Raw genomic sequence first — 15706 nt, 5'->3', positions numbered from 1 at the left:
AGGATTGCTCTGTAGTTTGTTTAGGGTTATTTATTGTATTTTATTTGACATATAGAGACTGATGTTAACCACCAACTTGTTTTTTTTCCCTCTCGTTTGGTATTTTTACTTTTTTAATACAAAGTAATGTTTCAGGTACCACTTGTGTGATAGTTATTGAATGTTAAATGGTATTCTAGTAGAGAACATAGTTTGTTTTTCAACCTTTATTTAGCAAAGTAAAAATTTATTGACACCAAAGTTTCTTTTATAAGAGACAGAATACAAAAATCAGACTTTATATTGGTATTTAAGAGAAACAAGAAACACTCAATAATAAAATACAAAGCCAAACTTTTAAAAAAAAAGAAGTCATATTTGGAAAATAATCACAGATTAAATTAATCAATATTTTTCACTAATTTACTGAAATAAATTAACTTTATGATATTAAAGTCGACTGAGATGTGTTATTGTTTAGGCTCAGTTGCCTAGTGAATGATGGACTCCACGTGGTTGCCAGGAAAGAGGCCGGCGCTCCCGTTCATCACGCCGTCAAACCAGCCGTCATGGCTCATTTTGATGACGTAGATGATCGCCCCCTGCTGGAAGGAGAGCTCATACTCTTTGCTACCACTGTAGCTGTAAATGGCCACCACTGAGGAAACAAAACAAGAATAAAGACAATTATACCAAACTGTAATGTCATTTAAGCTCCTACATTATATTGATAATTAGTTGTAGAGGTATGGAACCTCTTTCTGACACCAGATTACATAAATTCCTGTAGTTTAATGCCTCTAAAACAATTATGCTTGTGGTGTAAATTTGGTGGCACGGCTGATCTGCAGATACAATATATTAATTTTGAAATGTAATATTTCAACATTGCTTTTTTTGACTTGGAATTAGAAGCTGAAGGGACACATTTACCTGTAATTAGATCATTTTTGACCAATCAGAGAAAAGCTTCAATCAGATGAGGTATTTAAAAAGACAGGAATCTCTAAACCTCTAAACCAGAGATTTTCAACGTGGAGAGAACAAAAATAAAGGAGAAATTAAATCCCATCATTTTTTTCAATCATTTTTTAAACGTTTATAGGATATCAATTCAAAAAGCATAAGAACTGTGGGAATAAAGTTAAATTTGATGTGATTAATGTGAAATATTACACATTTTCTTATAATGAATTGAGGGAATTTGATGAAAAATTGGTGGAAGTCATAATATATTACCCAAAAATACATTTTTCCACCACAGAACTAAAGGTATGAGGCAATATTTATGCCAAATGTCATGTAACAATTAATGAATAGTGAATAAAAACATTCTAAAAGTTATTGTTTCTTTACATAATTTGTAATATTATCGGTGGGTTTGCAGAAGCTGATGCTCTTTGGGAGGCAATGGCATCAAAAGGTTTAGGAACCTCTGTACTAAACAACCTGAGTTATTTAAGGTGGATCTAAACACCTTAACAACACAAACCTTTGTCTAAATAATTCTGTGGAGCCCAGGGAGGGTCTTCGTCAAGATGGACCATGAAGTTCTCTTCATCTTCATCGTTTTCATAGTCCTCCACTGACGACGGAGGAGATGTGAGCTGCTTCAGATCCAACTCTACAGCAGGTGAGTCAATGTGCGACACGTCTGAGAACAGAAGCAGATTTAAGGCGGCCGGCAGGTTGAGGGAGCGAGGCACTTCCTGGTTCAGTGAAACCCATTGTTACCCATTTAGGTGACGTACAGTGAAAATATGCTTTCTTTTTAATAAGCTTGTATTTTAGGCCAATGAAGCTCTTTGAAAGAAATTGTTAAATATCTAAAAAGTCTGAAAAATAAAACTAAAGTTGCTAAAATTGTAAAACACTCACCAACTCCGACCATGGCACAAAGTCTTCCTGTAATTTAAATGCAAATGTTTAAGATTTTCTTTCCTTATTTTGATACAAACAAAAAAGTTGTAACTTTTAAACAAGCAGTTAATGTTAAATCATTTCCTAATATGAAGTTTGCATTTGCCAGTTTGGTAAACTTTAATAAACTTTATTCTTCTGTTAGCTATTATTGATATTTACACAATAAAGCTAATCTGAAATGAACAGTAAAAGCCAATGTTTACTTACAGTAACTAAATAAAGCATAAAAAAGTGAGAATATTGAACGTTTTTGTGGATTCTTACGTTTTTTCCATGCAGCAAGGAGCCCAGTCCCAACCAGAATCCCTGCTATAATCAGGAGCTTTACAGCCAAAGCAGCATATTTAAAATATTCTGCAAAAAAAAATGGAAAATCAAATTAGCAAACCACACTGTTTACAGTAAAGTTTACACTGAGTTTCAGGACATTTTAGAACAAAGAAATAAAAATATTAACAATGTGCAAAGCATCAATAACTTTTTTTTTTTTACTGCAGATAGGTAGTTTAAAACAAACGTTTTTGAAACAAAATAGTTTTTGGATCTACAATGTTCTTTACACGTATATGGAGCGAGGGAGAAACACTGTTGATGGTATGGATGTGTGTTTTAACTCACCCCCACTCACAGGGTTTGATACGTCTTCACTGAAGTTGCTGCTAATGGGGTTTCCCAACATACAGGAGAAGGAGATCTCCTTATTGTCCTGAGAAACAAATGAAAAACAGCTCAAAAGTGGTGAAGTTGTAACTTATATTCATTCTATAATCTTAAATGTGATTTATCTTGACAACTAGGTTACATCCTGACTTGAACATTTAGATCATTTTGTGTTTGTACCGTTGTTAAGCTCAGCTCCTTGTCGTTGGACAACTCTTTGTCTCCTGTCTCCCATTTATATGTGACGGGTCCAAACTCAGAGGAGATGTTGGCGTCACAGGTGAGATTACAGACGGTCTTCTCGTTGTTGCAGTTTACGGATATTGTGGGTTTTGGAACCGGTTCTGACAGAAACACCAACAGATTACCATCAACTGCATTCAGGTGAAAACCAAACAAATTTGCTGAAACTCACTCATAACCCGTAGTTCCTTTTTGTCAAGAACTTTGTTGTTGATGTCAAATGTGTAGCTGCCGCTGTCATCTAGCGTCAGATTGTTGATGATCAAACTTCCACTTTCTAAGTCCAAGTCACAGCGACCTGGAGGCAGAATGCAGAAAAAGAGATTAAGCAAAAATGAATCTGCAGAGTTTTACAACATTTATGGCTCAATCACAGGTGAACTTGCCTTTAAAATCTCTGTAACAAGCAATGTTCCCGCCGAACCACTGCAGGGCGGGGTCCGTTTTGTGCTTCCACGTTACACTACTGATGATATTAAAACTCTGACCTGGCGACAGGGCAACTGAGTCGCCTACTTTTTTGTAGATCAAATCAGCTGTGAATGAAAAGCAGGAAAATTTTTCTTTAACATGTTAAACACTTTCTGTCACATCTTCTTTCCAGATCTATTTTACTTTTAGTTTATTTACTTCTGACTCAGAAGAAATAAAGCTTCATGTATGATTACAGTAAACGCCTCTAATCGTCAGGTCCTGTGTGGTTTTTTAGTTGTTCTGGGGTTTGATTAACTGGATCTAGTTTCATTATTATTCTGTGTTCCTTCAGGAAAATTTTAAACAGTCATGATTGTGTTTTATTTCAGTTCAGTCCTGTCTTAGTTATTCTACTTAAACTTAATAAATGTATGAATATTTTGTCAAAATAGCTTTCAAAACACTGTTTCGGAAATTCAACTGATTTTTTCCCACAAAATAACTGCTACAGTTATTATAAATCATTAGCCATTCTAGAGAGTCTAAAAAGACACTTGTGGCTGGTTGCTGCAGGTTTTACGTTTAGCTAGAGGAGATTAAAGATGCTTATGGTGTTAAAAAAAAATTCTCTTCAGTTGTTATGAAGCCAACTCAAACCTCGTATTGTTTTGCTAAAAAAAACCAATCTTAAAATATATCTTTACGTTAAATATTAAAGATTACAACTTACATATTGATGTTGTACTCACCGATGGCAACTGTCGAAGGCACAGCTCGAAATATGTGAATAATCACAACTGAAACACACAGTAATACCATGGCTTTGCAAAAATCAATCAAGAATTTTTAAATTGTAAATGAAAAAGAACACTTTAGCACGTACGGAGAGTCAGAAGCAATAATGGTTGAGCGATGGTGAAAGGTTAAAAAAGAAATATCTACATCAGTGAATACTCTTGACAAGAAAGGAATCGGTGGTTTCCTGTTGATTACCAGTGAACCTGTTTCGTCATGAGATAGAGTTAACCTCACGATTCTAGCTTGTCCGGGTTTGTTTGGAGCGATCGTTGTTTGAAGAAAGAACTGAAGTAGCATCTTCTCGTTCTTCATTCAAGTATAAATATAACCCCATTAACAGACTGTTTCGAGTCAACGCTTACGCTTTGCTGAAAGGGGAGACAGTAAACCACTAAAAACGATGTTCTCGACAGAATTAAAGCTGCAGGTTGCATTTAAAGAGTTTGTATTCAGGAGCTTTGCCTCATGTTTCACATACGTTTGGTAGTTGATTGAATCAAGATGTTGAGATTCATGACAGCTTGATGAACGACGTCTGCATAATCCTGGTTCATGGCCTTCTAGGTTGCCTCAGTTGTACCCGATAACACCAGGTGGAGGGTCCTTTGCAGCTCCTCGTTAGTATAGTGGTGAGTATCCCCTCCTGTCACCCGCGGGCCAGCCGCGAATAGGTGTAATACGCCGACACCATGCAAAACAGGACATGCCTGCAGACCCGAGTTCGATTCCCAGTTCCGGCAGAAGCTTATGTTACTTTACCCAATCTTTTCTATTTTTAAGTGTTTATATTCTAAAAAATAAATATTTATAATCAATAATCAATGCCAGTCATGCAAAATTATAAACCATTACTTCCACCCACTCATGGAAAAACCACATAACTCTTATGAAAAATGTATAAACAAATTTATACATTGTTTCGTTATTTATTTATTTATTTGTTTCCTTTTTTTATATTGGTTTATTACCAATATATGGTTCCATTTCTGGAACTGATCTTGTTTTGGAAGACCAGTTCCAAAACAATGCATTATTTTGGAACTGATCTTAAATCTTGTATAAATGTACATTGACAGTCAATAAATTATATTCTATATGCATAGTGTAAATTGATCTCACATCATGTGTAATTTAGTAAAAAAAAAAAAAAGAAGCACATTTGTTGACATATTTATATTTACTTTGTATTAACAGAGGCAAACAACAGTTTAAATATTTACATATTCAACTTTTTACAATATAAAATCTTGCCATATTTACAGCATATTTAGATTTTTTTTTATCTATATAAATATATGGAATATAGAATAATAATAGAATACCTAAACATCTCAATAGAACCATGTAATATTTATTTTTTCTTTTCAGCCACCCATCTTTGTCGCTCTGCCTCATAAAAAGGTGATTTGCAGAATTCCTTCCAAGTCATCTCCTTAGCCATACCCTGAGACTTGTACATGGACAGAACCTTTGCAGGACAATATATGTATTTCCCTGCCACACCAGGGAACCCAGAGTGGATGTGTGGGCTGTTGGGACCTTGTTTGAGGTCCATGTGGCAGAACCTGCAAACCCGGCCAGTTGGCTGAGGTTCTGTTCTTTTTCTTTTCTTTTCAGCCCTCTCATCCACCCGCTTCTTGGTTTCCAGGAGTTCCTTTTGGAAAAAAGTGGTGGTGGAGAACTCCTCAAAGGTCATGTTGGGCTTTGATAGTCCATCTGCAGCGTATGTATCATAAACCTTTTTAGAGCAGTAAAAGTACCTAACGGGCCCCTGCTGAAAGAAGAAGTGAACGGAGGAGCCAGAAGTCTCATAACGAGACTTAGGCTGTCCGCAAGAAAGACACCTTTTGGTTTGTTTCTTCTTCTGCTGCTGCTGCTCTGATTGTTGACTCTGCTTTTGTAAAATTCCCTCCACTATTTTTTCTAGGGATTCGGCTGTAATTGGTGTTGCTGAAGCGGGAGCAGGTGGGTTGAAGACATCGGGCTGGATGGTGGTCACACGAACACTAGCTGGCTGGCCCTCAGTTAATGAGTGCCACAGTTCCTGTGTGTCCAGTAGTTTTTCAGGGCTTGTATTCATTGCAGAACTGGTGTTAAGGAGCTTTGCCACATGTTTCACATACCCAGAGATGTGTCGCTTAGTAGTTGGATGGAACATGCTGTTAGGATCCGTGGCAGCCTGATGAACAATCTGAGCATACTCCTGATCTACCACTTTCAGGATGTCTTTTTCCCCATGGTGTTTCTGAAGCAAGCCATCTATTGCCTGTTTACTGCTCAAGATTTTAGAGGGTGAGATGTTTAGCATTGCAGCCTCCAATCCTTCGTCCTCCTCCATCACTATAAGAGACAAAATATTAATTGTATACAAAAATTAAGGATCAATCTGGGTGGAATATTTAATTTTTAAGGCAATATTTGCCCTGTCATCTTAACACTTTTAATACACTATTCTTAACTGCTCACCCAGACATTTATCTGGTTCACCGGATGGTGTGTTGGTTTGACTGGAGGAGGACTGTTGTTTCTTGAGCAGGTACTGCTGCAGCTTCTGCATCCTGGTCCCATGAAGGCAGCTCTTCTTCAGTATGAAATCAGCATAGCCATCTTCTCTTCCATCCCAAATTTCTTTCCAAGTGCTCTTGGCCCGAGAGCCAAAACCAACCAGCTGGTCATCTTCAGAAGAGGCTGCTGTAATTTTGCTGGCTTCATAGTCCAGGGCATCTTTAATCTCTTTAAAACTGAGAGCATATTTAACAAAAGTTAACAGGTTGACTTTGCTAAGGCTCTCAGTTATACAGATCCCAGCTTCCTCCTCCTTCTGGAGGTTTCTGATGAGGTACAAAGTGTAACCTGCATCATTTTCCAAGAGCCATCGGAAACACTTCCCTTTGTACTTTCCAAATTGGAGGCTGTAATCTCCCAGGACCTCTGACACATCTGTGACATCCCCTCCTCTTTCCCGGACCACAGTCAAAGCATTCTGCCGCACAACATCCTCTCTCTTAGGCTCAGACTTGTCCCACAGACTGGGATTATTTTTTATCTTCTTGGCCTCAGGAGAGGGATCCTGAAGAAGGAAGCCAAGAGGCCCCTTGCGGAAAACCACACTTCGTCTCCCTGGATAAAAAATGGTCTTCTTCATTTTGACCTGGTGTGGCGCAAAAAAGGATGAATCAGGCATTAAACAAAATACTTTAAAACCTTTGAAATACATTTTCTTTAAATGTTACGATTAATACATTAGAGCTAATCAATGTAGAACAGTACATTTTAATAAAATTCCATTTTTAAATAAAACATAAATAAAACAAGGTTTTGTTGTGGAAAAAAATATTTTATCTAGAGTCTGGAAATGGCCTAATTAGAAATGTATTAAAACAAATACACCCAAAGTCAAGAGGGACATAAGATATAATTTTTTATCTATGTTTTTATTTACTTCTACTGTAATCAGATCTCCATTTACGAGTATAATCTGATTTGAAAGAGACGTGTTTGATCATCTCACAAAATAAATTGACAGATTGAAATGGAATATATGATTTAGTAAAAATGCTGACTTTATCATCATCATACGTTTGACATGATACGATAGTCCAACATACTGTACATACAGTAGCAATGACAATAGTTGCGGTTTGTTAGGCAGTGTCATAATATTTAAGACATCAGAATGATTTTAATTCAGCTTCAGTGTCAGGCACCGACAAATACACCAAATATAACATTAAATCAGAAGACGAATTATAAAACTAGATAACGCCAGACACCGTAGTAGTACGAAGTAACGCTCCCGCTACATGTAATATATTCGGCCGAAAAGACGCGATCATGACGAAAAACATGTTTTATATCCATCGGCATCACTTACCTAATAAAATGAAGAAGGATGGATGTGAAGATATCGCTTTTCTTTGATATGTTTCCCCTTCTCCGCGTAACGCCGGTAATTTCTCCTAAAAATCTCAGTCGAAAAGCCGGAAAGTTGCCTTCTTCTGAATCCAAGCAAGGAGGGGGGCGTGTCACTCCCGGACATGAGATTGGACAGCGCCACCACGGCATAGTGGTCAAAAATATATTGCATCCGTAGTGGTTTAGGACTACCATTGGAAATGAATGGGAAACGGTTTAGGGTTAGGGTTAAGGGTAACCCTTACCCTTACCCTAACCCTACCCTAACCCTAACCCTAAAGGAATAAATTACACAACAACTCAAAAATTAGATATTAAAGTTTATTTCAAACAAACAGATACTCATGCACTCTTGTACAAAACAAGTTTTCATCCACAACATACATTTAAAGGACTAGTAAAATCGCAACTAATTAGATTCCAAAGGATTTGTACCACAGAAAATGACTTTATGAATGCCGTGAAAATTCTTTTCCAATCATTAAGACAGAGAGGCTATTCAAGAACATTCTTAAGAAAGTGTCTAAAAACTTTTAATAAAAAAGGACAGACAATAGAAAAACAAATCATTCCAATTATAACACAATACTCAACAATTAATAAAAAAATAAATTTCATTTTGAAAAATAATTATAGAAAACTAATTGAGCAAGATGGATTATTAGAAGACTTTAATATCATATCTGCATATAGGCGGAATAAAAATTTAAAAGATATTCTAGTAAGAGCAAGATTGAAACCACTACAACAAACTAAAACAAAATTGTTGGAAAAGATATTTAAAAATCTAAAGTTTGTTAAAAACCACACAAATGGAAAAATATTTAAAATTGATAAACAGTTTTTTCCGCAATCCATAAATTGTGTCTATATTATAATTTGTTCCGAATGTGGAAAACAATATGTAGGTGAAACAAAAAATACCCTAGCAACCCGAATTTGGCAGCATAAATACAATATAAAACATAAAAAACACACAGAAACACCATTGGTTGAACATTTTATAAATCATAATTGGCATTCACTTAAAATTTCAGGACTCCAAAGTAATCCATTATGGACTGACATTGACCGAAAAAAATGTGAAAGAAGATGGATATATTGGCTTAACACAAAAAGTCCTAATGGTTTAAATAGTAAATAATAAATTGACAAGAAAATAAAGACAATCTTAAATTAAAAATTTTACAAAACAAAATTTTTTTTATTAGTTTTAATCTTTACTTTTTCTATTCTCAACCCTATTTTTTTACTCCTATTTTCTTTCGCACTTATCTTTTTCTTTTTCCTAACCTTAACTTCTTTTTCTCTAAACCTAACTTTTTAATTTTTCTCTAAACCTAACTTCTTTATTTTTCCTTAAACCTAACCTTTTAATTTTTCCCTAAACCTAACCTTTTTATTTTTCTCTAAACCTAACATTTTAATTTTTCCCTAAACCTAACCTTTTTATTTTTCTCTAAACCTAATTTCTCTAAACCTAACCTTTTAATTTTTCCCTAAACCTAACCTTTTTATTTTTCTCTAAACCTAACCTTTTAATTTTTCCCTAAACCTAACCTTTTTATTTTTCTCTAAACCTAATTTCTCTAAACCTAACCTTTTAATTTTTCCCTAAACCTAACCTTTTTATTTTTCTCTAAACCTAATTTCTCTAAACCTAACCTTTTTATTTTTCTCTAAACCTAATTTCTCTAAACCTAACCTTTTAATTTTTCCCTAAACCTAACCTTTTTATTTTTCCCTAAACCTAACCTATTTATTTTTCTCTAAACCTAACCTTTTAATTTTTCCCTAAACCTAACCTTTTTATTTTTCTCTAAACCTAATTTCTCTAAACCTAACCTTTTATTTTTATTTTTCTCTAAACCTAACCTTTTAATTTTTCTCTAAACCTAACCTTTTTAGTCTCTTCTAAACCTAACCTTTTTAGTCTTCTCTAAACCTAACATTTTCATTTTCTTATTTTTTTATATATATTTTTATAGTTATTTTTATGATTATTTTTTTATTTTTTTATTTATTTTTTTACTTTTTATCTTATTTTATTAAATTGATTTAATTCATTACAATGCATATTATAATTTGAAACAACAATTAAACAATAATCAAGAACACTGGAAATAACACGAAGCCAAAACGTAGAAGGCGGAGCCTCAGGGAGGAGTCTATAAATAGGGGGGAGCTCTCCTTTCCCTCATTCAGAGTTGAGCCAGAGCAGAGGAAGGATCTCTGTATATTTACATCACAGTTTTGTGCCTAGCCTGAAGAAGACTGACACCAGTCGAAACGTCGCACTAGGCACGAATTTCATATTTCAGAGCTTTTATTAAAAAAAAGGATTTCATTTAATTTTCTTATTTTTTACAATTTTTTTATTTTTTCATTTTATTTTTTGATAAAAAAATTAAAAAAAAAAATACAAAAAAACAATAACTACATAGAATATAAAAGTAATATATACACAAATTATACATAAGAAAAACATAGATATATATTATTTTTTAAGCAATAAAGCCGAAAGGGGAAAAGGAATGTGGCCAGAGGAGAACTGGCAGACTGTGAGGTATGGGAGGAGACGCAGGGAACGTCCCCCTACCTACACACGGGATGTGGGAGTGTGGAGAGGGAAGGACCGTGCAGTTCCTGCTCCTTTTAGGGAGCAGGCTCGTCCCTTCTTTCCTAACCCTAACCCTTACCCTAACCCTACCCTACCCTAACCCCGGTAACCCTAACCCTAACCCTAACCCTTCCCGGCCAATGCAACAACTTTTACTTATCCGAACTGATGTTATATCTTGTAAAACTATTTGTACTTCCTTTTGCGGAATCAAACCCTGGTCTCCCACCGTGACAAGCTGTCGTGTGTTTGTCACAGCCCCCTTTTAGTCTTGGCCATTCCACACACACCAAAGTTTCAGGTTGTGGGAGATGTATGGTGCGTGTGATCAGACACTCATCCTGGCCCGTCACTTTACTCCTCTCAGCCACTAGCCACCCCCACTGCTTTAAATAACTCTTATTGTACCGCAAACCTCCCCCGCCACCAAACTGTTTCTTTCAAGCCCTGGGAAAAGTCCTATAGCTGTGAAAACATGAAAAAAACAGCATGAGATGTATGATGGAGGAAAAAAAAAAAGGATATACACTCCCCGTCGGGGAATCGAACCCCGGTCTCCCGCGTGACAGGCGGGGATACTCACCACTATACTAACGAGGAGATGATGTCAGGCCTTGAGTCCCACTGTTTTTAAGACCGGCGAGGTGAGTGTTAGACCTTCCAAAGGTTGTGCTTTCACTCAAAATGGTGGCCTTCCTTTTTATTGCACCATAAGAGACTCCGGCTATTTTTAAATTGTAGAAAATCCGGTACGGCCACCTTTTAGCTTCCTCGAGCTATTCCTACACATTTCAAGTCCAGAGGACCCAAAGTGCTTTACACATTCACACGCTGACGGTAACAAGCTACTGGATAGTAGACACAGCTGTGCTCAGACTGTGTGTGTGAGAGAGAAAGGAAACATTCATGTAAGCATTGGTGGTTCAGTGGTAGAATTCTCGCCTGCCAGCCCGGGGCCAGCCGCGAATAGGTGTAATACGCCGACACCATGCAAACAGGACATGCCTGCAGACCCGAGTTCGATTCCCAGTTCCGGCAGAAGCTTATGTTACTTTACCCAATCTTTTCTATTTTTAAGTGTTTATATTCTAAAAAACAAATATTTATAATCAATAATCAATGCCAGTCATGCAAAATTATAAACCATTACTTCCACCCACTCATGGAAAAACCACATAACTCTTATGAAAAATGTATAAACAAATTTATACATTGTTTCGTTATTTATTTATTTATTTATTTGTTTCCTTTTTTTATATTGGTTTATTACCAATATATGGTTCCATTTCTGGAACTGATCTTGTTTTGGAAGACCAGTTCCAAAACAATGCATTATTTTGGAACTGATCTTAAATCTTGTATAAATGTACATTGACAGTCAATAAATTATATTCTATATGCATAGTGTAAATTGATCTCACATCATGTGTAATTTAGTAAAAAAAAAAAAAAGAAGCACATTTGTTGACATATTTATATTTACTTTGTATTAACAGAGGCAAACAACAGTTTAAATATTTACATATTCAACTTTTTACAATATAAAATCTTGCCATATTTACAGCATATCTAGATTTTTTTTTATCTATATAAATATATGGAATATAGAATAATAATAGAATACCTAAACATCTCAATAGAACCATGTAATATTTATTTTTTCTTTTCAGCCACCCATCTTTGTCGCTCTGCCTCATAAAAAGGTGATTTGCAGAATTCCTTCCAAGTCATCTCCTTAGCCATACCCTGAGACTTGTACATGGACAGAACCTTTGCAGGACAATATATGTATTTCCCTGCCACACCAGGGAACCCAGAGTGGATGTGTGGGCTGTTGGGACCTTGTTTGAGGTCCATGTGGCAGAACCTGCAAACCCGGCCAGTTGGCTGAGGTTCTGTTCTTTTTCTTTTCTTTTCAGCCCTCTCATCCACCCGCTTCTTGGTTTCCAGGAGTTCCTTTTGGAAAAAAGTGGTGGTGGAGAACTCCTCAAAGGTCATGTTGGGCTTTGATAGTCCATCTGCAGCGTATGTATCATAAACCTTTTTAGAGCAGTAAAAGTACCTAACGGGCCCCTGCTGAAAGAAGAAGTGAACGGAGGAGCCAGAAGTCTCATAACGAGACTTAGGCTGTCCGCAAGAAAGACACCTTTTGGTTTGTTTCTTCTTCTGCTGCTGCTGCTCTGATTGTTGACTCTGCTTTTGTAAAATTCCCTCCACTATTTTTTCTAGGGATTCGGCTGTAATTGGTGTTGCTGAAGCGGGAGCAGGTGGGTTGAAGACATCGGGCTGGATGGTGGTCACACGAACACTAGCTGGCTGGCCCTCAGTTAATGAGTGCCACAGTTCCTGTGTGTCCAGTAGTTTTTCAGGGCTTGTATTCATTGCAGAACTGGTGTTAAGGAGCTTTGCCACATGTTTCACATACCCAGAGATGTGTCGCTTAGTAGTTGGATGGAACATGCTGTTAGGATCCGTGGCAGCCTGATGAACAATCTGAGCATACTCCTGATCTACCACTTTCAGGATGTCTTTTTCCCCATGGTGTTTCTGAAGCAAGCCATCTATTGCCTGTTTACTGCTCAAGATTTTAGAGGGTGAGATGTTTAGCATTGCAGCCTCCAATCCTTCGTCCTCCTCCATCACTATAAGAGACAAAATATTAATTGTATACAAAAATTAAGGATCAATCTGGGTGGAATATTTAATTTTTAAGGCAATATTTGCCCTGTCATCTTAACACTTTTAATACACTATTCTTAACTGCTCACCCAGACATTTATCTGGTTCACCGGATGGTGTGTTGGTTTGACTGGAGGAGGACTGTTGTTTCTTGAGCAGGTACTGCTGCAGCTTCTGCATCCTGGTCCCATGAAGGCAGCTCTTCTTCAGTATGAAATCAGCATAGCCATCTTCTCTTCCATCCCAAATTTCTTTCCAAGTGCTCTTGGCCCGAGAGCCAAAACCAACCAGCTGGTCATCTTCAGAAGAGGCTGCTGTAATTTTGCTGGCTTCATAGTCCAGGGCATCTTTAATCTCTTTAAAACTGAGAGCATATTTAACAAAAGTTAACAGGTTGACTTTGCTAAGGCTCTCAGTTATACAGATCCCAGCTTCCTCCTCCTTCTGGAGGTTTCTGATGAGGTACAAAGTGTAACCTGCATCATTTTCCAAGAGCCATCGGAAACACTTCCCTTTGTACTTTCCAAATTGGAGGCTGTAATCTCCCAGGACCTCTGACACATCTGTGACATCCCCTCCTCTTTCCCGGACCACAGTCAAAGCATTCTGCCGCACAACATCCTCTCTCTTAGGCTCAGACTTGTCCCACAGACTGGGATTATTTTTTATCTTCTTGGCCTCAGGAGAGGGATCCTGAAGAAGGAAGCCAAGAGGCCCCTTGCGGAAAACCACACTTCGTCTCCCTGGATAAAAAATGGTCTTCTTCATTTTGACCTGGTGTGGCGCAAAAAAGGATGAATCAGGCATTAAACAAAATACTTTAAAACCTTTGAAATACATTTTCTTTAAATGTTACGATTAATACATTAGAGCTAATCAATGTAGAACAGTACATTTTAATAAAATTCCATTTTTAAATAAAACATAAATAAAACAAGGTTTTGTTGTGGAAAAAAATATTTTATCTAGAGTCTGGAAATGGCCTAATTAGAAATGTATTAAAACAAATACACCCAAAGTCAAGAGGGACATAAGATATAATTTTTTATCTATGTTTTTATTTACTTCTACTGTAATCAGATCTCCATTTACGAGTATAATCTGATTTGAAAGAGACGTGTTTGATCATCTCACAAAATAAATTGACAGATTGAAATGGAATATATGATTTAGTAAAAATGCTGACTTTATCATCATCATACGTTTGACATGATACGATAGTCCAACATACTGTACATACAGTAGCAATGACAATAGTTGCGGTTTGTTAGGCAGTGTCATAATATTTAAGACATCAGAATGATTTTAATTCAGCTTCAGTGTCAGGCACCGACAAATACACCAAATATAACATTAAATCAGAAGACGAATTATAAAACTAGATAACGCCAGACACCGTAGTAGTACGAAGTAACGCTCCCGCTACATGTAATATATTCGGCCGAAAAGACGCGATCATGACGAAAAACATGTTTTATATCCATCGGCATCACTTACCTAATAAAATGAAGAAGGATGGATGTGAAGATATCGCTTTTCTTTGATATGTTTCCCCTTCTCCGCGTAACGCCGGTAATTTCTCCTAAAAATCTCAGTCGAAAAGCCGGAAAGTTGCCTTCTTCTGAATCCAAGCAAGGAGGGGGGCGTGTCACTCCCGGACATGAGATTGGACAGCGCCACCACGGCATAGTGGTCAAAAATATATTGCATCCGTAGTGGTTTAGGACTACCATTGGAAATGAATGGGAAACGGTTTAGGGTTAGGGTTAAGGGTAACCCTTACCCTTACCCTAACCCTACCCTAACCCTAACCCTAAAGGAATAAATTACACAACAACTCAAAAATTAGATATTAAAGTTTATTTCAAACAAACAGATACTCATGCACTCTTGTACAAAACAAGTTTTCATCCACAACATACATTTAAAGGACTAGTAAAATCGCAACTAATTAGATTCCAAAGGATTTGTACCACAGAAAATGACTTTATGAATGCCGTGAAAATTCTTTTCCAATCATTAAGACAGAGAGGCTATTCAAGAACATTCTTAAGAAAGTGTCTAAAAACTTTTAATAAAAAAGGACAGACAATAGAAAAACAAATCATTCCAATTATAACACAATACTCAACAATTAATAAAAAAATAAATTTCATTTTGAAAAATAATTATAGAAAACTAATTGAGCAAGATGGATTATTAGAAGACTTTAATATCATATCTGCATATAGGCGGAATAAAAATTTAAAAGATATTCTAGTAAGAGCAAGATTGAAACCACTACAACAAACTAAACAAATTGTTGGAAAATATATTTAAAAATTTAAACTTTGTTAAAAACCACACAAATGGAAAAATATTTAAAATTGATAAACAGTTTTTTCCGCAATCCATAAATTGTGTCTATATTATAATTTGTTCCGAATGTGGAAAACAATATGTAGGTGAAACAAAAATACCCTAGCAACCCGAATT

General features: G+C 36.3%; 4 protein-coding genes and 1 non-coding gene across 6 annotated transcripts in view; 1 reads left to right on the top strand and 4 right to left on the bottom strand.

The window, feature by feature from the left end:
- Positions 1 to 15706, top strand: part of LOC102228431 (NLR family CARD domain-containing protein 3-like) — a 971185-nt gene that overhangs the window by 314959 nt on the left and 640520 nt on the right. The window lies entirely within an intron of this gene.
- LOC102223602 (CD48 antigen-like) overlaps positions 1 to 15706 on the bottom strand; it is a 40653-nt gene that overhangs the window by 3654 nt on the left and 21293 nt on the right. The gene's annotated exons all lie outside the window — the stretch shown is intronic.
- Positions 5270 to 8065, bottom strand: LOC111607588. Its single transcript, XM_023329370.1, has 3 exons — positions 7892 to 8065; positions 6484 to 7168; positions 5270 to 6357 (listed from the first exon to the last, which is right to left on the bottom strand). The coding sequence occupies exons 2-3, from the start codon at positions 7160 to 7162 to the stop codon at positions 5369 to 5371; spliced, it is 1668 nt and encodes a 555-aa protein (XP_023185138.1). The 5' UTR covers positions 7163 to 7168; positions 7892 to 8065; the 3' UTR covers positions 5270 to 5368.
- On the bottom strand, positions 11081 to 11152 carry trnad-guc. The gene has a single exon. It is a non-coding gene; the product is annotated as a tRNA-Asp (tRNA).
- Positions 12031 to 14902, bottom strand: LOC111607589. Its single transcript, XM_023329371.1, has 3 exons — positions 14729 to 14902; positions 13321 to 14005; positions 12031 to 13194 (listed from the first exon to the last, which is right to left on the bottom strand). The coding sequence occupies exons 2-3, from the start codon at positions 13997 to 13999 to the stop codon at positions 12206 to 12208; spliced, it is 1668 nt and encodes a 555-aa protein (XP_023185139.1). The 5' UTR covers positions 14000 to 14005; positions 14729 to 14902; the 3' UTR covers positions 12031 to 12205.

Source organism: Xiphophorus maculatus, chromosome 24 (assembly GCF_002775205.1).
Source record: "Xiphophorus maculatus strain JP 163 A chromosome 24, X_maculatus-5.0-male, whole genome shotgun sequence".
Lineage (NCBI taxonomy): Eukaryota > Metazoa > Chordata > Actinopteri > Cyprinodontiformes > Poeciliidae > Xiphophorus > Xiphophorus maculatus.
This window is presented reverse-complemented; position numbering and strand designations above follow the sequence as displayed.

Coding starts and splice junctions, on each gene's coding strand:
- LOC111607589 (XM_023329371.1), bottom strand. CDS start 13,999: ATGAAGAAGACCATTTTTTATCCAGGGAGACGAAGTGTGGTTTTCCGC. Junction 13,195..13,320: donor TGAACCAGATAAATGTCTGG/GTGAGCAGTTAA, acceptor TGTCTCTTATAG/TGATGGAGGAGGACGAAGGA.
- LOC111607588 (XM_023329370.1), bottom strand. CDS start 7,162: ATGAAGAAGACCATTTTTTATCCAGGGAGACGAAGTGTGGTTTTCCGC. Junction 6,358..6,483: donor TGAACCAGATAAATGTCTGG/GTGAGCAGTTAA, acceptor TGTCTCTTATAG/TGATGGAGGAGGACGAAGGA.